Source organism: Chiloscyllium plagiosum, chromosome 23 (genome assembly GCF_004010195.1).
Source record: "Chiloscyllium plagiosum isolate BGI_BamShark_2017 chromosome 23, ASM401019v2, whole genome shotgun sequence".
In the NCBI taxonomy this organism is placed as follows: domain Eukaryota; kingdom Metazoa; phylum Chordata; class Chondrichthyes; order Orectolobiformes; family Hemiscylliidae; genus Chiloscyllium; species Chiloscyllium plagiosum.
The window spans coordinates 31,237,340-31,257,468 of NC_057732.1; the positions used below are offsets into that span (position 1 = coordinate 31,237,340).

Below are 20,129 nucleotides of genomic sequence, written 5' to 3' on the forward strand. Positions count from 1 at the left end.
TGCTCCTTGAACAAGCTCTACATATCAATTACACCCTTGCCTTGAAGCTTACTTTTCCAGGCCACACATCCTAAGTCATGCCTCACAGCATCATAATTTCCCTGCCCCCATCTATAACTCTTGCCCTGTAGTGCACACTTCTCCCTCTCCATCACTAGAGTAAAAGTCATCGAATTGTGGTCACTGTCCCCAAAGTGCTCACCTACCTCTAATTCTAACGCCTGGCCTGGTTCGTTACCCAGAACCAAATCCAGTATGGCCTCACCTCTTGTTGGCCTATCTACATATTGTGTCAGGAAACCCTCCTGCACACATTGGACAAACACTGATCCATCTAACGAACTTGAGCTATAGCTTTCCCAATCAATATCAGGAAAGTTAAAGTTCCCCATAACAACCACCCTATTACTTTCACTCTTCTCTTGAATCATCCTCGCAATCCTTTCTTCTACGTTTCTAGGACTGTTAGGAGGCCTGTAAAAAACTCCTAACTGGGTGAGCTCACCTTTCCTATTCCTAACCTCAGCCCAAACTACCTCAGTTGGCGAGTCTTCATCCATCGTCCTTTCCACAGCTGTAATACTATCTTTGACAAGCAATGCCACACCTCCCCCTCTTTTACCCCCACCTCTGACCCTACTAAAACATATAAACCCTGGGACCTGCAACAGCCAATCCTGTCCCTGTTCTACCCATGTCTCCGTAATAGCCACAACATCGAAGTCCCAGGTACCAACCCACGCTGCAAGTTCACCTACCTATATTGCAGGCTCTCTGAGAGCTTTCTCTTAATCTCCATTGATTTAAATTTTACTAGTCTCCATGGTAACTTGGTTAAATGTTGTCTTCATGTGATTGGTAATCACTTTTACCTCACCAACGGAAAACCATTCTCTTGTCAGTATATCGATAAAGTTGTAATGTGGTCAGTAGCAGTGTTTTCCGGGAAAAATGTAAATGGAGCATGTGTGAGCAATGATCACAACATCTTCCACCACTTTTCTGACTGTTAAGACTATGCAATGGTAATTGTTTTGTTTGGATTTATCCAACCATGGTCACCCCATCCCTTCCCTAAACTGCTTTTGGTGTCTTAGAATCAAGAGTTATGGCAATATTTCTTGTGCTTCTAATCCTCAAGGCTTTAAAACTACAGGATTCCTTACTCTGTTATTTTCTTTCTATGGGTTTGTAAAAGCCTAACTTGGTATCAGCTTATCATTGATTACTTGGGGCAGAGAATTCCTAGGGCCCAGATTTTTGTTACTGAGAGGGGTGACTTCAGTCTGGACTTGTTAACAAGTGCCCCATATGTACAATTTTCACTTTGTGCAGAAACAGAGCTGAGTCAGCCCTGAATTGAATGACTAGAGTCTACTACATTACTGTGGATGTGGAGTCACAGTACTTGTCTTTATTCCCTTGAGGATATTAGTGGAACAGATGGAATCGTTAAAACAATTGATGGCAGACAACACAGTCAATGTTCTGTGATTAGCTTGTATAAAGTAACCAGATTGTATGAACAGAATTTAAACTTCACCAGCTGCTATGGTGGTATTTGAACATGTACCTGCACATGTTTTTGTTTTAATAGCCATTGACAGCTGCAGCCTTTTTAAATTTTAAAGAACAAGATTTTAAAAATCGGTACAGATCATTGCACTTAAATAGACTTTGATCATCCTTCAGGAGTGTTCATATCTTCTCTGTTTTGTTACTCCCACACTCTGTCTTTTTTTTGAGTTAAGGCCTTTGCAACAGCTAAAATGTTGTCCAGCTGGGCTGTTTGAGCTCTGCTCCATTCCCTGTCATACTTCCCCTACCAGTAAAAGTTAGATTTGTCTGAAGTGGTGGTGAAACATCGACATTTGGGTCACTCTAATGTTTCTCTGTGAAATTACAGCTATTCAGTAGTTTTCCTGGTGGAATTATGTACCTTTTTGTATGTGGAGGTTAAATAGGCTTTAAAGAATAAGAAAGACCATAACTACAGTTGGCATTTGCAACAATCTCTTTAAACCCATTAGCAACATGTGCTTGTAGATTGTTTGTTGTATTTTAATTCTCCTCAGTGAAATAATTGTTAAAGAAACACAATATGTATAATTTATCCTACACTCAGCATAAAATTGGCGTACAATTGCCCTGGATGGATATCCTTACAAAGAGATCATCCTGCAAATTTGCTTAGAAATCTGTTGGGTTGAGGATGCACAAACATTGGTTCTCCATCCTGTACAAATCGCAAATTAATCTGCTGACTGGTAGATTACTGGTTATATGGAGGATGTATGTTAAAGATGGATGAGTGCATTTGTTTAATGCCAAATTGTGCTGTTTTTTTAGACTCATCAATTTTGGATACATTAGTTTTCAACAAGAAGAATCATCTTTGGAATTGTTGAATCTGCAAGTTTTCACAAATCCTACAGGTAACAAATCTAAATGGATTGATTTGTTTTCCTTTTTGTTATGTGGTGAAGTACATGTTTTCCAGGAACTGTACTTGAAGACTGTTAATTAGAGGGAGAATTCAAAACCATTCATTACATCAGTTTCAATGATAGGATAATAGCCAAGTCTTTGCTCATTCACGCCAACAAAATAATGAGGATACAAAATGATTTGTGTTTACTTAAAGCAAATTGAAATGATGTTGGTGCATTAGCTGATGTACAAGTGGTAATCGCTGTAATTCAATACATTACAATGACCATTAATGCCCTCCGTCATATGAGGCAACTTTTACTTTATCATATCTGATACAAATTATATAGCCATCACCAAATGGAGATAATGGACTTTGTAGATTGTGCCACCTAAAATGTTGACTATTTGCAGCATTTGTCTTTTGCAGAGAAATGCGGAAATCTTACCTAAACCAGAATTAGTAAACAAAATTAATGGTGGGAAAGGGAACTTAATTTTCAAATTACTCATGGTCAGTCTTTTGTAGTGGTTTTATTTAAATACCCACATCCAATAGTTTGAGTTCAAGATGTTGGTTGAGGAAAAGGCAAGGTCAAAAACTGTCTTCAGGCTTGGGCTACTTTAGTTTTAATCTGCAATATTTGTAAAACTAATAATTGAGAGTTACACTGTCAATATTTTTTTTAACAAAACCTGGTGCAATAAAATTCTGTTGCCTAATGCTGGTCGGTCTACTCCACATGGTTTTCTGCATGTGTTTCTGCCATTCTCATTGACCAGAGGCCAAGGTTCTATCCAGTTCAGTTTCTCCATTCTTCTTCCTCCTCCAACACTTTGTCCAGAGATGAGCATCTCCCTGACATCATCGCAAGATTGCTACATCCTAACATGCTTACATAATAATTAATAAATATGATGTTCTGCAAGCCCTGTCTAAATCTCACATTAAACAGAGATGAGACTTCCTTTTTCTACATGGTGTCATAGAGATCTACAGCACAGAAAAATGCTTTTCACTCCAAGCCTGCGCTGATCAGAAACAACCATCTAACTGTTCTGATCTTATTTTCCAGTACTTGTATCATAGCACTGGATGCCTTGGGCATTGCAAGTGCACTAAATGCTACTTAAATATTATGAGTGTTCTGCCTCTAATATTCTTGTAGGCAGCGAATTCCAAATTTCCACCACTTGTGTTATTTCTCACTGAGGAGGAAACCTCTAATATACAGTCCTCTTAAGACATCAGCACTTCCTCCAATTCCTATTGGCCATCTCCAAGTTTAATCACCTCACCATTGATGCCCATGCTATCAGCTGCTAAAGCTATAATTTCTAGCATTCCTTCTTTAGTCCTTCCATTGCGCCAACTTCCTTTCATCTTTCAAGATGCCCCTTTATCATTTTAACTTGGCGGTGCCTGATCTAATCTCTTTTCAAATTTTGTGTCATAACTGTCCAGAGGTTTGGCTTATTTTACTTGGTTAAAGGCATTTTGTTATGCTTGGACCCTTGATTTCATTTATGATTTTATAATTTCTCATTTCTTGTTGCTGTTGCAGGTACCATGTCAGTATGTTACAGTCATCCTATGCAAAACAAGCAGGAATTCACATATTCAGTGATTCTTCTGCATTATGGTAAACATGATTTCATTTTGTTGTGCCCTTTCTCTTTGCCTAAAAGTCACCCTCCCTTTAGTCAAAATACACTTAACCAATGTTTTCTTTGATTTTTAGAATACCAGGACATTCTAAATCAGATTTTAATAACTGCCTGCATAGGTGCTGTCCTTGCTGCCTGCAGGATGCCCTCTTCAAGCAGGCTGATCTATTTGTCTTACTCTAAAGTACTACTCCACCAAGAAAACTAGTCCAAAGCGCACACAATGTTGAAAGATTCTGAAATGTAATCGAGTGTAGAGGCAAATGTTCCATTGACTTTGCTTTTTCCTTTACAATGTTCAAATAATGTTAAAAATAAAATCCTAGGAAGGAAACAGCAATTTATACAGTTTCCCATAGTCCAACCATTTGAATGGAACCAGAGTGGTACAATGCTGAGCTGATCATATTTTAATTTCATTAACTTTTTTGCAGGTTGGAGGAAAACATTTATTGTTTCTTTGGAGGAATCTGATCATTACCTTATAAGTGAACCAACCTTCATTAACATTGGTAAGCTGATCGTATATAGTATAGACAAGATGCTTTTTAATTAAACATGTAGGGATGAATTTTCTCACTATTTTTGGTGTATTTCTGATGTCTAATTGGAGCAAGTGATTTTTTTTTTATATGGCAGGAATATTAAAAGCCATTTATGTTAGTTTTGTAATACAAAATTGCATCTCCTCATCCTTTTGCCCCTTCAGACCTAATTCCATCAGCACAACTTATAATCTGCATATATGGTTGCAAAAATCCTCATTTAATTATTTCTGAGAACAATTTTACTTTTATACTGGCCACACGTGTTTAGTAGGATCAATCCAGCATTACTTCTCTTCGAACTTCTGCTGCCATTATATTCCATACTATGACATACAGATGACATGTACATAAGGGGACTTGACCAAAGAGGTATTAAGACCTGTCTATCACTTACAGTATGGGGGTCTGTAGTCATGTTTATCTACCTGCACTCTCTTTGATTAAAAACAATTTGCTACATTCAACATCTATGGCACAGGCTTTTTTTCGGGCGTCTGTCTGTCTAATATTGGCCATCTGGCTTGTAGTCACTTTTCTGGTAAATAACTTCACAGGCATTACAGAAAGCAAGCAAAGAAGGGGTCACTCAGTTTTTCAGTGTTTGTGGTGTACCCTTGGTTAAGATTTATTTTTTCACTCTCAAGACACCCCATCCTACCAACTGTAAGATTTTCCCTATCATCAAAGCATAGACTGTGTAGCAACAAGCTGAACATTCTGAATCTCAGTACTGGATGTGCTGGAAATTGTCATCAAGTGTTTATTTTGAAACCCAGCCTTACCTGTCCCTTTCAGATGAAGTTAATAAAGTCTGTTACCATCAATAAGTATTCCTTCGAAAATACCTTAACAGCATCAGTGCTACAACAAGAGATTTTTCTGTTATGAGTTATCGAGAATGCCTTCACCATCTTTAAAGCTCAGAAATGATAGCTGCCCCAAGCCTTTTAATGATGTGTTTAAGATGCTTATCATAATGCTAGTCATTATTTTATCAATTATCTAAATAAAATCTGATGCAGAATATCTATACAATAAGCTGTAAATTGCTAGTGATGCACTGCATTTAAGGGGCCCAACTCTAGAAGAAGTAACAAAATTCCATTAATAGCATAAAGAATGAAATGGTTCCGGTTCAATCAAATCTTGGCTGTGGCATCTAGATTCTATTAGAATTAATTCAAATTTTAAATGACCAGATACCTTGATGTTTATGTCCACTTAGGTCAAGAGAAAAAGCAATTCTTTTAATTTGATTGGTTTTGGGAAATGTTTCTCATTTGGTTTTCTCATTGTTTGAACAAATTGTAGCAGTTGTTAGCCAAGTATCCTATAATAATTGAACTCTGAGCATTCAAGTTACAACTTGTGCTAAGTTGAAATAAATCAATTTTAATAATTTGATAGGGTTATTTTCTTTACGGGTTATTTTCTTTACAGGTTATTATGTAGCTGTTTACATGCCTGGATATTTTTTACACCTCATCAATATACAGCATCCTAATTTGGTTTGTCATAGTTTATTTCTGTCAGGTAAGAATGTTTAACACATTTTGAATATGCTTTGGTATCCGTTTTTAGGAGTTAAAACAGTCTCAACAGGTGCTTTTAAGATAACAGACACTTTCTCAGGTGAGCTGAGGTACTGGGCTGCAGACAGAGGATTTTGAACTGTGTCATATAGGTATTACTTAATTCAGGTCAGCAAGTCTCCTTTGAGCTTGGTGATTAATGGGTTACACTTTTTAAAAATTTGCCTGAAGTGGTGGAGTGTCTTTTTCAGCTCTCTTAGCTAATAATGGTTTATTTTGATGGGAGCTGGGGAACAGAGGAAATAACCAGATAACTCTCGAATAGATGAAATATCCAGACTGGTGAGGGCATCTCTGATAAGAATTGAACCTGGCATGCTTTTTAAATTCAGTTTGTGGACATTATCTGAATGTTGTTGTATATTTCTTGGGTTAACTAACTTTGAGACATTGTACCAGTGATGTTGGTACATATTAATATTGCCACATTTTATATTTCCTTTTTGAGATTGTTGAAGCAGTGAAGTTAAACTGCCATTTATATGGTAGTATTTATTATAACTATTTGATTTTGGAAAATATATCTTTTTTAGCAATATTATTTGTCCAAATTTCAAGTAACTCAAAATAAATTTATGTCCAAAATTCACTATTTTTAAACTATACTAGTCACAAAAGATTACGCTCACCTTGCCATTAAATGTGATTTGGTATTTTTAAGTTAAATAAGATCACTTGAGTTTCTGTTGACCTCATGGTGGGGAATAACTTAATGATTAGTTAGCGATGTTTAGTTATCATAAGACAGAATTCAGTTTTTCTTTACAATTGCAGCAGTGACTTGATTGTAGTTTTTAAAATATTAAAATGTTTTGGTTGGGTAGTTTGAGAATCTGATTGCTCTTGTGAAAGAGGGAATGGGAATGGATGGAAAAAGCATGATCAGCACAGAGGATGAACAATATTCAAGCTCGAGCCAGATCATTCATGCCAAGTGTTTTTTTTCATTCAAAAGGTTACAGAAAACAAACCCTTCACTTTCCTTGCTCTCCCCACCTTGCTGACCAGAATCTACAGGTGCTGGGTCACTTGGAGCTTTCACAACTGAACTTGATAGATTTTTGTTAGTTAAGGCAAAAGTAGAGTAAATTTAGGAAATGGAGTTGAGGTATCTTAATGTATTTGGCAAAATGGGCTCAAAAGCTGAAAGGCACATTCCTGTTTATTTAATAGCTTATATTTATTTAATAAACTTATCTGTTTGCTAGGGAAGGATGCCAAAGTGAGCCCCTGGAATCTGCAACGTCCCATATTGTCATTAACTGATTCACTACTGGATTGTCAGTTTGGAAAAATATATAAAGCTCATCTTGACTTGAAGTTATTCTTGTCATTCATGCATGAAAATAAACTGGATTGTCATCAACTCGCAGCAATGCATTGCGCAGTCTTCTATCTCCAGAACAACTCAGAAACAGAAGCACAGGTATTGTACTAAAGAATTAATATAATTCATTATGTACCCCACATTACTGAACTTAGTATATTTGTGGTTAAGTATGAGGTGTTGCACTGTTTAATAACATTGTTGGAAAATTCTGTTGTATTAGTTAGCTTACAAATTAAATATAATATCTGTTGCTTTTAACCAAATTAAGTTGCAACAAGTGAGTCATTTATGGAATGTGTAATGTAGTATAAAGGAAGAATGTATAGCTAGGTAGAAGCCAGAATAGCTGGTGGATAGCAACTCAGAAACTATGAAGAGGCATCCAGTGCAGGAATCCTCTGGGAGCATGGCAATATTAAATCAGACTTTAGCTTTGAATAACAGTGAGGGTGACAGTGCCACAAAAGAATGCAGTCATGATGCAGAGGGTGGTGCATGTATGGAATGAGCTGCCAGAGAAAGTGTTGGAGGTTAGTACAATTGCAACTTTTAAAAGGAAGCTGGATGGGTAGGAAGGGTTTGGAAGGATATGGACTGAGTGCTGGAAGGTGGGCCTAGATTGGGTTGTGATATCTGGTCGGCATGGATAAGTTGGAGCGAAGGGTCTTACATTTCTATGACTCTATGGTCCCGGCATCATGCAGTGAAGAACTTAGAGGGGGTTGCAACAAATGTGTAGGAAGATGGTGGTAATTGAGCTTTTGATTGGGAGATAGATAATTCTGCTATTTCTGATGTGAGACCAGTATAGTTTGGCTCCCAGATGCCACACTAATAGACATCAGAGGATGCAAAACATTTTGGGAAAGGATGTCAAAATTCTGCTGGCATTGTTTACTGAAGATAGTAAACTCTAGATTAGCCCAACAAGCTTTTATTTTAATTCTAATTCAATGGCCTAATGAATGCATTTAGCATAGCTTTGACAAAGTACTCTTTCTCTTAAAGCACTAACTTAATACCTTTTGGATATTTCTTTTGCCTCCACTACTACATTCCAAATTTGGTTTCAAATTGACTGTTGTTCCTCTGTCAATCCTTTTTCTGTAAATATGATTATAGAAGATCTTTTAGGTTAGCTTTTGTGTTAGCCAGCAGTCTATTTTAGTGTCTTCTTGCCCTTCTTTCTTTTCTCACTTCTATGTACGTTTTCTTGCAAAAGCAAACTGAGTGTTTTTTTTTTGTTTGACCCTACTCCCTAAATCCTTTGCTGTCCAGGAAGCTTTGGCTACCCTGACAATCCTATTCTTCAAACAGATGCTTTGGATATCCCTTCCTTTTGTCTTCAACTGTGGATTTTATTCCAGCAAATGTAAATTTGATGACTGCTTTGCATAAACACCTGTTTTCAGTCTGTGGGCATGACCTTGAATTTCTAGTTGTCGGTCATTTTGATTTCCTTCTGTACTCTTGCCCTAATTTTGATTTCCTACACTGTTGAAGGAAGCTCAACATCAGCTCCATGAACAGCATCCCAACTTTTGTGTAGGTGCTTCGTGATGCAATGAGTTGCAAAGATTTCAGATCATATCTTGGCTCCTTTTTTGTTGGGTGGCAGCTATTGGTGATGATTTTTGCTATTCTTATTTGGACCGCTTCTAGAAAAATCCTTTTATTTCTTCTTGTCCCATTACCATCTTCATTTGCACTGTACCATTATCCTTTTTCTTTCTTGATCTCCCTGTTACCTCTAAGTTTGCTTGAAACCTGTTGCACCCCTAGCTTTTAGTTCTGACAAGGTCAACTCTGGTAATGTTAACTTTGTTTCTTCCTTCAAAAATACTTCCTGATCTGTTGAACATTGCCAGCATTTTCTTTATTTCTGAAACAAATCTGGGTAAACAATTGAAGCAGAAACGTTTGAGATATCGGGAAAGAACAGAGTACATTTAACTTGATTTCTGTTAGAAAGAGCCATTACAGACCCAACTTTTAGACATCTTGCCACCTTCATTTTAAATGAGGGACCAGTGTCTGGGCACTGATCTGGACTGTTTGTTAAGCCTGTTCTTCTGTCTGATCTTCCTGAAGGCAACCAAGCCCGAAGTCACATCCAGGCACTCTGTAATTAAAGCTGGCAGGTGGGATCCTGAAGCTGCTGGCCCAATCAATAGCTTTGGAAGGCTGGATCATCTAAATGCATGAATTAGGAGCAGACATTGGCCATTTAGCCCTTTTGAGTTTGATCTGTCATTCTTTAAGATCATGGCTGATCTGTTTGTGTTTCAAATTCTTTATTCCCATCTATCTCTCCCTGCCCCACCCATAATTTTTTATATTTTTGCCAGACAAGAGTATACATACCTCTGCCTGGAAAATATTCCATGACCCTGCTTCCAGTGCCTTCTAATGCAGATTTCTAACAGATTTGTGCAACACTGAGAGAAAAATAAATTCTCCTCGACTATTAAAAAGGACAAGTTTAATTTTTAACCACATAGTGAGGTGGGTGCTGCTCAGGAAGCAGAAAGGGCACAAGTGTGCCTCAAGATGGAAATGTCCTTGGGGCACATGACAAATATCAAACCTGCTGGTGTGACCTTCTTCCCTGCCAATTGTTCCGTGATGGCCACTGCCGCCGCCTCCTCATGGACTTCAGCCTGACTGCTGGGAGGCTGCTTCCAAGGAGCTGCTGAACATGGCACTCAGCTGAACTCCATTCCGAAGTGAGGAACATGTTAATGAATGCTCCTTCTCCTCCTTTATGTTGAAAATCACACAATACCAGGTTATAGTCCAACAGGTTTATTTGGAAGCACTAGCTTTTGGAGCAGCAGTCCAAAAACTGGTGCTTACAAATAAACCTGTTGGACTATACCCTGGTGTTATGATTTTTAACTTTGTACATTCAGTCCAACACCGGCGTCGCCTTATGGGCATCCTAACAGGTAATTATTGTTACATCAGTTGGCAGCTGCTGACACCATTTATGAAAGTATCATCTCCAAGAAAGTGTCCTCTCTGGAACCCATTCTGATTTTCATTTTTGTGCACAATCTTGTCTTAAAGCTTTCTTCTACAAGACAGAGAATTCAGCCCACAGGAGGTTGAGTAGCCTCCTGTGCTGCACTTTTCTGATTCTTTCTGATTATTTTCTGTTCTGGTGAATATCACAGAACAAAATATACCATTCAATCCTCTTAATTTCAGTTTTCTATAAAAATAAATGCTACCTGGACACAATCTAGAATATTGAATTGTTCTGACAGGATCCCAGCCATTCTTGAACCCGAAAGATATTCTTTATAAAAGAACCGATACACAATTGCAAATTTATAATATAGATTAATTTGCCCTCCACGTGTATTAATAAAATCTGTTCCCCCAATCTGCTTCCTTACAGTTCTTGAGGCATAAATTTTCATATAATGCCCCAGCCCTCCCCTCCTTTTTGTACCAGACAATCCTGAGATTTCACAACTCAAACTCTACTTTTGACACATTGGTAAAATCTACTAATTCTTTTTTTTTTCTTTAAAAACAATCCATCCAAATGCAGGCTGCAAATAGGGCGGCACAGTAGCTCAGTGGTTAGCACTGCTGCCTCAGCACCAGGGACCTAGGTTCAATTCCAGTCTCTGGCAACTGTCTGCATGGAGTTTGCACATTCTCTCCCGTGTCTGCGTGGGTTTCCTCTGGGTGCTCCGGTTTCCTCCCACGATCTAAAGATGTGCAGGTCAGGTGAATTGGCCATGCTAAATTGCCCTTAGTGTTTGGTGCATTAGAGGGAAATGGGTCTGGATGGATTACTCTTCGGAGGATTGGTGTGGACTGGTTGGGCCAAAGGGCCTGTTTCCACACTGGAGGGTATCTAATCTAATCTAATCATAATGCATAAAATTAAGAAACTTATTAATGCTCATTTACATATTGATGCACATGTCATCGATTTAAATATAATTTCACAGTCAGAAACCTTTCAAAGCTATGGAAAGAATCCTTTAAGAAGTGTGAATATATTATTCTGTGTTTATTTCTGTGATCAATATTTATAATTCAAGAAGAAATTTTAAAACTATGTATTGAATAGACCACAAACAAAATACAATTAAGGGATAACTTTGAGCACTTTGAATTCCAATTAATATTTCAGATGTTAACCATAACAAAGGTCAACTCGCTTATGTAAATGCAATTTTAGTTTACAAAGGCCAATTTATGTTAGAAAAACAGCAATTGGAAATTTGTCTTCTCTCTCATTTTTCCTCCCAACAGATTATTCACTGGATGTGTGGATTGCCTGTTTCTGGCTCTATTGATCTTATTCAGGAATTCATCTGCGGTAAGTGTGTTCATTTCAGAGTAAATACTAAGAAGTTATTTTGGTACTAAAATGTAATATTGACTCACCTTGAAACAGTCTTGAAAGATCATGTTGTAATTTTGCTTTTGGAATTTTTGTTTAAAAATCATCTGATTATGATGTAAAGCAGGTTGGATGAAAAATAAATACGGTGAAGCCCCATGGTAAGTGGTTCTGTGATCTGACTTGTAAAGTATTAATTTTCTAATATCTATAAATACAGCTATGTATGTTATACTGTCCAAAGTGCACACTTTCCTTATTCTTTATATGACCAATTTTCTCTCTCACTCACATTTTTTCATTAGGGTCATAGAGAAAGGAAGCTGAAGCAATGACTAAGAACAGAATGCATATAGTCCATAGATATATCAGTGGACAATCAAGTGAATATTTAACTACTCCTTTATATACAGCTAAGGAAAACAAGGTGCCATTGTAGCCTAATTACAGTGATAGAAAATTTAAAATACAGGTCTTTGAGCAACACTGGGTAGGACTTTTATTTGGCATTCATGATCCCATGGCTACAAAAAGGGTTGGGAAACAATGAATGCTGGTAGTGAAACTCTGAGCATAAATTTGGAGGAGTGAGTCCGTTCCACAATCACCTCCCAGGTGGCCCAGCCAATTGAAAGTGGCAGTCAAGCTTTTGAATCTGTATGGTCAGAAGGAGGATGTCTCCACATCAAAGATGCACAGTTGTGAAACATGTAGGGAGGTGCATGGGAGCGTCCAAATTGAGTAAATAAAGTTGCGTGAAGAGTCTGGATCGTCAGGCATGAGGGGAATCACCCCACAGTAATGGGTAGTATTGCTGTCATGGCCCATTTTTTGGAGTGGTTTCTTGCACACTGGCTTTGATGTCTACCAGGCCTGCGTCTGGAAAGCCATTACCATTCCATAGGTGGTAAAGATGGAAAGAGTATCTTTAATTGCTTACCTGCTGCAGCCAGGTGAATAAGCTATCCGACCCATCACACTGATCCCTTTGTAGTGCTGTAAAGGTGGCAATGTGTTGTTTTTCCAGTACAGTTTTAAGACTGCCCAGGCTTACAGGCCTGCCAGCATGGGCTGTGGAAAATTCAACCCAGGATCTTGCACCTGAGTGAAAGCTACTTGCAATCTAATAAACATGCTTATCCATTGTTATTTAGCTTGGTTATTATTCACTTCTATCTGTCAAATGCCCATTCTTAATCTCTATTAAATGTTGAGTCAGGGAAATGAGTAGTCTGGCATCACTGTCTTGGTCAATATTTTTCCTTGAGTATGACAAAGCACGTGGATTTTGCTGAAATGGGCCATAGTAATCCATGATTAGTTACTTTCTAGTGTTATTTAACTTTCTAAGTATTTATACCAAGATCAATAGTGCTGTAGTCCAGAAAAAAAAACAACTTAATACTTTGAAAGTTAATTTTTTTCACTAAATTGTACAATTCTTTTTTGCATTTCCTCTTCAAAATGTGTTTATTTCAGGTACTTTATACAGAAAAGCAATCTCCGAAACACACCTTGTGGATAAACTGCTACCATACTCCTCCTTAATTAACTGGAATGGGGTAAGATATTAATCTTGTACATATTAAAATATGTTTTGGATATGTACAAATATAATTTTGTTCTGTTTAAATATAGCCAACTGTTATTTCCATTCTTTATCCAAAGGAAATTCCAGGAGTAAGCCACAGCACAGAAACTATTTCTGTATCTGTTTTTAGGGATACGGTAAGACTGTACAATCTAGTTTTAGGTTTATACATTTAACTTTTCATAATAAAACTATAAACATTATTTTCATTTTTATTATTAACTCTTCAATTAAGTAATTTAACATTCCAGTGATTCATAACAAGTATAGATCCCGAAAGCTGTCCTGAATTTCCAAAAACTTCCTCTTAACTCGAGAAAATCTATGCTATCGTTAGAAAAATAATTTTTAATTAAAATATGCAAAATTGCATCTAGTGTATCAACAAATCCAAGAGCCTACTGAATGTTTGTTTGATTTGGAGTTCACAGTATGCAGTATTGCTGACTTCCAATAGACAAATAAATATATAAATCATGTCGTGAGAAATACTTAAGGAATAACCCGCTTGGCCTCCAAGCCAGCTCCGCCATTCAATAAAATTATAACTAATCTGATTATAGAATAATAGGGCTTGTGAACCGGTTTGAAAACCAGTTAGAGCTAACCATGCTCACATGGTCTTTGGCTCACAGTGATGTGTTGTGAAACACATTGACAATTCTTTCTTCTCCTTCCCCAAGACACACTCACAAAAAAAAAGCAAATTTCTTCACTGAAAATTAACCACATTGTCCTAGATGTACAGATTAGCAGGTGGAGTGTCAGATGTCACTTTGACTATTTGTGGCTAAAATAATGTGCCGTAACATCTTTTTTAAAAACCTGTCTGTTTGGCCAGATGTCTGATTATCTACCCTACTATCCTTTTTAATCTGACTGAATATGGAGTTTTGTTTGATATTCTTGTGCAGCATCTTCACTTGGTTTGACAAACTATAAAATGCAAGCTGTTGTTTGTTTGCCACTGTGGAGTTGTGTTGGAAAATATTTGATTGCTTGTCAGTTTTTCTTAAACAAGCATGTGCATCATCTTTACAGATTCAAACCCTTAAAGGGTTCTGGGCAGAGCTAAACAGGAATGTGGAATTTGTGAAGAATTTAGAATGTTTTCATTATCCATGGCACAATAACAGCTCCAGACTAATAAAAGCGCAACTGTATTCAGAAATGGTAAGATGATTTCGATGAAACATAGAAAGAAAGGAGCAGGAGGCCATTCAGCCTGCTGTACCATTCATTATGAACATGACTGATCATCCAACTCAATAGCTTTTTCCTGCTTTTCCAGGTATCCTTTTGATCCCTTTAGGCACCAGTGTTGTATACTTTTCCCTGAAATCCTAGAAAGTTTTGGCCTTGACTGCTTCCTGTGGTAATGTTTTCCACTACCTGGATGATGGGATTTATCCTCCTCTCAATCCAAAATGGTTTACCCCTATCCTTAGATTGTGACCCTTTTGGTTCTGGGCTTCTTGCCATCAGAAACATCCTTCTTGCACAGCCTGTCCAGTCCTGTTAGATTTTTTTGTAGGTTTTTTGGAGATTCTCCCCACCCTCCATCTCATTCTTTTGAACTCCAACGAATATAAACCTAACCGACTCTACCTCTCCTCATACATCAGTCGTGTCATCCCAGGTATCAGTCTGGTAAATCTTTGCTGTATTTCCTCGGGAGCAAAACCATCCCCCTTCAGACAAGGAGACCAAAACTGCACACTATTCCAGGTATGGTCTCACCAAGGCCGTTTAATTACAACAAGACATCTTTGCTCTTTTATTTGAATCCTCTCCCCATTGAAGACCAACTTTTATCTTTATCAACTGCTGCACCTGTGTGCTTGCCTTCAGTAACTGGTGTACATTCCCCTCTCTCGGTTCGTAGTTGTTCAGGTAATACTTTGCCGCCTTGCGTTTGCTACCAAGGTGGACAACTTAACATTTATCCACATTGTACTGCATCTCCCACACATTTGCTCATTCACCTAGTGTCCAAATTGTACTAAGGTATCTCTGCCTCCTCCTCACAACAGCCCCTACCACCCATCTTTGAGTCATCTGCAAATTTAAAGATATCCCATTTAGTTCCCTCATCCAAATCATCAATGCATATTGTGAATAGCGGTTTTAGTACTGATCCCTGTGTATCTCACTAGTCACTGTCTGCCATTCAGAAAAAGATCCATTTATTCCTATTCTTTTGTTTCCTGTCTGCCAACTTTTTTTTTGGACCATTTCCATACATTATCCCCAATTCCATGCACTACTTAATTTTACACGCTAAGCATTTTTGTGGAACTTTGCCAAAAGCCTTCTGAAGATCCTGTTATGGACTAAACCAAACCACCCAACCTTAAGCAGGCAGCCCTTGACCATAACTTTGCAATTTGTTTCGATAAGTGGACAGTGAAAATTACCCAGACTAAGATAGCTAGGTTGACTTACAAGATTTTAAAACAGACAAATATGTATTTCCAAAATTACACAATGATACACACAGAACAGAACAAAGAACCCCGACAGAGCTCAGCTCAGCCTATCCAACTAGACTTAATTATGCTGTTCTGAATATGCACGACAGTCCTAATAAGCAAAGTCCCTTTAAAAATCAGTAAAAATGGAACACATGCTTACAGGTTAAAGTTGAAGGGCAGAAGAGAGAGAGTGTGTTTCCACACAGCTCCTTGTTGAGCTTCCAACCAATTCAAGACTGAACTAAAACTGCTCATCTCAGGAAGCCAGAGAGCTGGCCCCTCCCTTGTCATTGTATAGGTCACTTCTAAAACATGACCACTTTGGCCTGAGGTCTCATCTGTTTACATACAAGGCCTCTTAAAATCCTTTTCATCTCTACAAAACCAGACTGATCGGAGCCCGGCCCGGTTATTGTCCCTCAAAAAAATCAATTCGGAGTCTCCTTGAGCCAAGGAATAGCTTTTAGATTAACAAAAAGGACTAGCTTTGTGACAATCCAAATAAATAACATGCTCTGACTCTTCTTCACCTCTACCAGTTATAACCTTGAATAATTCTGGTAGATCTTTCAGGCATGATTACATTTCCAAAAAATCTGATGACTCTATGAATTAATGTAGTTTTTAATCTAAACACTAGTTTGCCACTTAGGACCACCTTGAATGTTACTTGAAGGTGACAGTTCACTTTAAATAAATATAGTTTTATAAAAGCAAATCAGAAAGAGCATGAAATGCTGCAAAATCATATTGGGTCTGCCAGCATCTGTGGACAGAAAGAAACAGTCAACTGGCATAATTGTCCCCTTCCTGGAAGTGGGCAAATTAGTCTTGGAGAGAGTTCCGCTTCCCCTTCTTTCCTTTACAGTAGTTAGGTGTTGAGTGAGATCAAGACTCTTAACTCAACTCACCACTGTCTTAATGATCTGCCTCCCTGTCAAGTGAAAAAATTGGCTGATTCCCTGTCTGTTGGGTTGGACGGAGGGTCTCCCAGTTGACCACAAGGATCAAGGGGATGGTTGCTAAGGATCCCTGTCCTTGTCTCTGACCACACTTTTTTCTACCTGTGACCTCTACCTCTGTAAAATCTTGTAGAAAAGTGCTAGTCCCTGCCCCCGCACAGCTCTGAAGCTGCAATATCTGTCACCAAATATGGGTGTTTAAACCAATGGTTTGCGTGCATTTCCAATCTTATGACTCAAATATATTACATTTTAGTTCATATGGGAAAAAAGTTTGAATATAACTTCTTATAGGACTTTTATTATTTCAGAAAGTGGATGAAAGGGCAAAGCAACATTTCAGAAATATTTTAGAAAATGCCAAAACGTAAGTTAATTTTCAAACTTCTAAAGCATATTCATGGGGAATTAATTTCCAAAGTGCTCTCCACTAAATTTAGCAGAAGAACAATGGAAAGCCTGAAAAAATGTCAATTTTAAGTTTTTCTTGACTTTTCCACTTAACTTAAGATAAAAGAGAGTGAGAGTAGCCATCAAAATTAATTCCCAAAATTACTTTATTTATCAGCCTATGGGTTATTTGAAGATGCTCAAGTTTCTTTTCGATTTGTACAGGATTCTTCCGAAAGTGGATACATGTTCCTCGGGTAGGAAAACCTGCTTTGATATTCATTGTCTAGAATTATATGTTTCTCTATTATTGGATTCAGGGCTCTACTTCAAGCACAACTACTCAGAAGACTCATTGATTTGTCATATTATAGTCGAAACTTGCGGTGAACCTTGCATCATAAATGAGATGCTGATTTTTATATATAGTGGGTATTTAAATCTTGGGTGATAGTTAATCATTGTGTTTTTCATTATTTTTAACACAACGTATTAACATACAAGCATGTGAATTAGGAGCAGAAGCAGGTCCTTTGGCCCCTTGAGCCAGCTTTGCCATTCAGTAAGATTGCGGCTGATCTCTGTGTGTTAAGTTCTGTGTTCCCTTCTGCGTCGAGAGTATGGTGCTGGAAAAGCACAGCAGGTCAAGCTGTATCTGAGGAGCAGGAGAGTCGACGTTTCAGGCATAAGCCCTTTATCAAGAATTCCTGATGAAATGCTTATGCCCGAAGCGTCAATTCTCCTGCTCCTCGGATGCTGCCTGACCTGCTTTGCTTTTCCAGCACCATGTTCTCCACTCTAATCTCCAGCATCTGCAGTCCTCACTTTCTGCTATGTTCCTTTCTGTGCCAATCACCTTTTGCCTAAAAGTAATTGATCTTCTCTCTTTAAAATATTCAATGACACTACCTCCACCATCTCTGAGGGAGTTCCAAAGCCCTATGACCCTCTGAGAGGGGAAAAAAAGTCCTCCAATCTGTCCTCAAAGATCAAAGCCTAATTTTTAAAACAATATGCCCTAGTTCTGGATTCACCAATAAGAGTAAACGTCATTTCCTCTCCATCTTGTCAAAACCATTTTGAGGATCAAGTCACCCCTCATTCTTCCAAACTCCAGTGAAAACATGCTCAGGCTGTTCAGTGTTTCCTCCATAAGATAATCTACTCATCCTTGGCATCAATCTAGTAAACCTCCAGAACTGCCTCCAACAGATCCATCGTTTAAATAAGGAGTTCAAAACTGCACACCATATTCGCATTATCTTAAGATTTAAGTATCCAGCTATAATCAATATAATGATCAATTTTAATACTTTCTCACAGCGGACATCCAATTAACAGGCTTAGAGTTTGAATTGCAATTGCATCTACTTTCAATTGTTAAGTGATAATTCACACATACATTTTCCTTTTGAGTTAGGGTGCATGTGAAATATTTGTTCTGTAGGCAATCAAGCCCTAGAAGAAATTTGAATAGGGAGAAGTATTTTCTTTGCTGGTAATTAATTAGGAAATTGTAACAAATTTTCTCCATTGAACAAGAGGTGTGTGAGCTGATTCAAAGTTGATGGATGCTTTAACTTTTCTTTTAACAGAACAGAAAGCTGTTTCCTTCTTTCAGGAAGAAGACCGCCACCAGATGGTGCTGATAGGACTGGTAAGGAACCCAGTTGCGTGTATCCTGTATATTATCCTGGAATTGTTTCAAACACCATTCCTAATTGCCCTTGAACTGAGGTGACTTACTGTGCCATTTCAGAGGGCAATTAAGAGTCAACCGTATTGGCATGGATGTGGAGACAGATGCAAGCCAGTCCGGGTAAAATTGTTGGAATTTTTTTTGTCCCTCGAAGATATCATTAAAACAGGTTGAGCTTTTTACAACAGTCTGTGTTAGTTGTCATGGTCATTGGTAGTGAGAGTAGCTTTTATATTTCAGATTTAGGAACTGAATTTAATTTCTTCACCTGCCATGGTGGGAGTTGATCTTGTGTGCCGGACCACTAAGCTGATCTCTGGATTACCAGTCCAGAGACATTCCCCCTAGAAAGTAATTTAAAAATAGAAGGAAAAACTATAACCTTGATTCAAGCTTCTCATTTGATTCACAAATATTGTGCTGAAGTATTTTTTACTGAAGAAATGTTGTAGCATGTAAGATTCACACTTATATTGATTTCCACAGATTGATTTGATTAGCACCTATATCCTGTCATACTGGGTGAAATATGATCCACCTACTGGGACTACAGTTAATGACTTTAAAATGCAGCCCCTTCTTTCACTATGGCGGTACAACCCGGTTGAGCACTTGAAGATTGTTAACTTATGATTTCAGCAGGTGGACTGCAGCTGTTCAAGGTGGCAGCTCACCTCCAAGACTTCCATTTCCGCTGTATCTGCTCCCAGGAGGACCAGTTCCACCATAGAACACACCAGATGGCCTCCTTCTTTAGAGACCGCAATTTCCCTTCCCACGTGGTTAAAGATGCCCTCCAACGCATCTCGTCCACATCCCGCACCTCCACCCTCAGACCCCACCCCTCCAACCGTAACAAGTACAGAACGCCCCTGGTGCTCACCTTCCACCCTACAAACCTCCGCATAAACCAAATCATCCGCCGACATTTCCGCCACATCCAAAAAGACCCCACCACCAGGGATATATTTCCCTCCCCACCCCTCTCCACCTTCCGCAAAGACCGTTCCCTCCGTGACAACCTGGTCAGGTCCACGACCCCCTACGACCCACCCTCCCATCCTGCCACTTTCCCCTGC

The 20,129-nt window shown here is 38.3% G+C and overlaps 1 protein-coding gene across 5 annotated transcripts in view; it reads left to right on the plus strand.

Annotated features, from left to right (window-relative positions):
- LOC122561734 (gamma-secretase activating protein) overlaps positions 1–20,129 on the plus strand; it is an 88,678-nt gene that overhangs the window by 35,907 nt on the left and 32,642 nt on the right. For 2 of the 5 annotated variants that reach the window (XR_006315096.1, XM_043713813.1), the window contains exons 12-23: positions 2,350–2,435; positions 3,996–4,073; positions 4,533–4,610; positions 6,087–6,179; positions 7,447–7,664; positions 11,844–11,910; positions 13,414–13,496; positions 13,603–13,662; positions 14,567–14,698; positions 17,273–17,328; positions 17,577–17,608; positions 18,947–19,008. Coding sequence is in view for 4 of the 5 variants with exons in the window: in XM_043713813.1 (XP_043569748.1) it covers positions 2,350–2,435; positions 3,996–4,073; positions 4,533–4,610; positions 6,087–6,179; positions 7,447–7,664; positions 11,844–11,910; positions 13,414–13,496; positions 13,603–13,662; positions 14,567–14,698; positions 17,273–17,328; positions 17,577–17,608; positions 18,947–19,008 (1,045 nt within the window). In the remaining variant the exon portion in view is untranslated. The remainder of the gene's footprint in view (positions 1–2,349; positions 2,436–3,995; positions 4,074–4,532; positions 4,611–6,086; positions 6,180–7,446; positions 7,665–11,843; positions 11,911–13,413; positions 13,497–13,602; positions 13,663–14,566; positions 14,699–17,272; positions 17,329–17,576; positions 17,609–18,946; positions 19,009–20,129) is intronic. The other 3 variants (XM_043713816.1, XM_043713814.1, XM_043713815.1) reach the window with 3 other exon arrangements.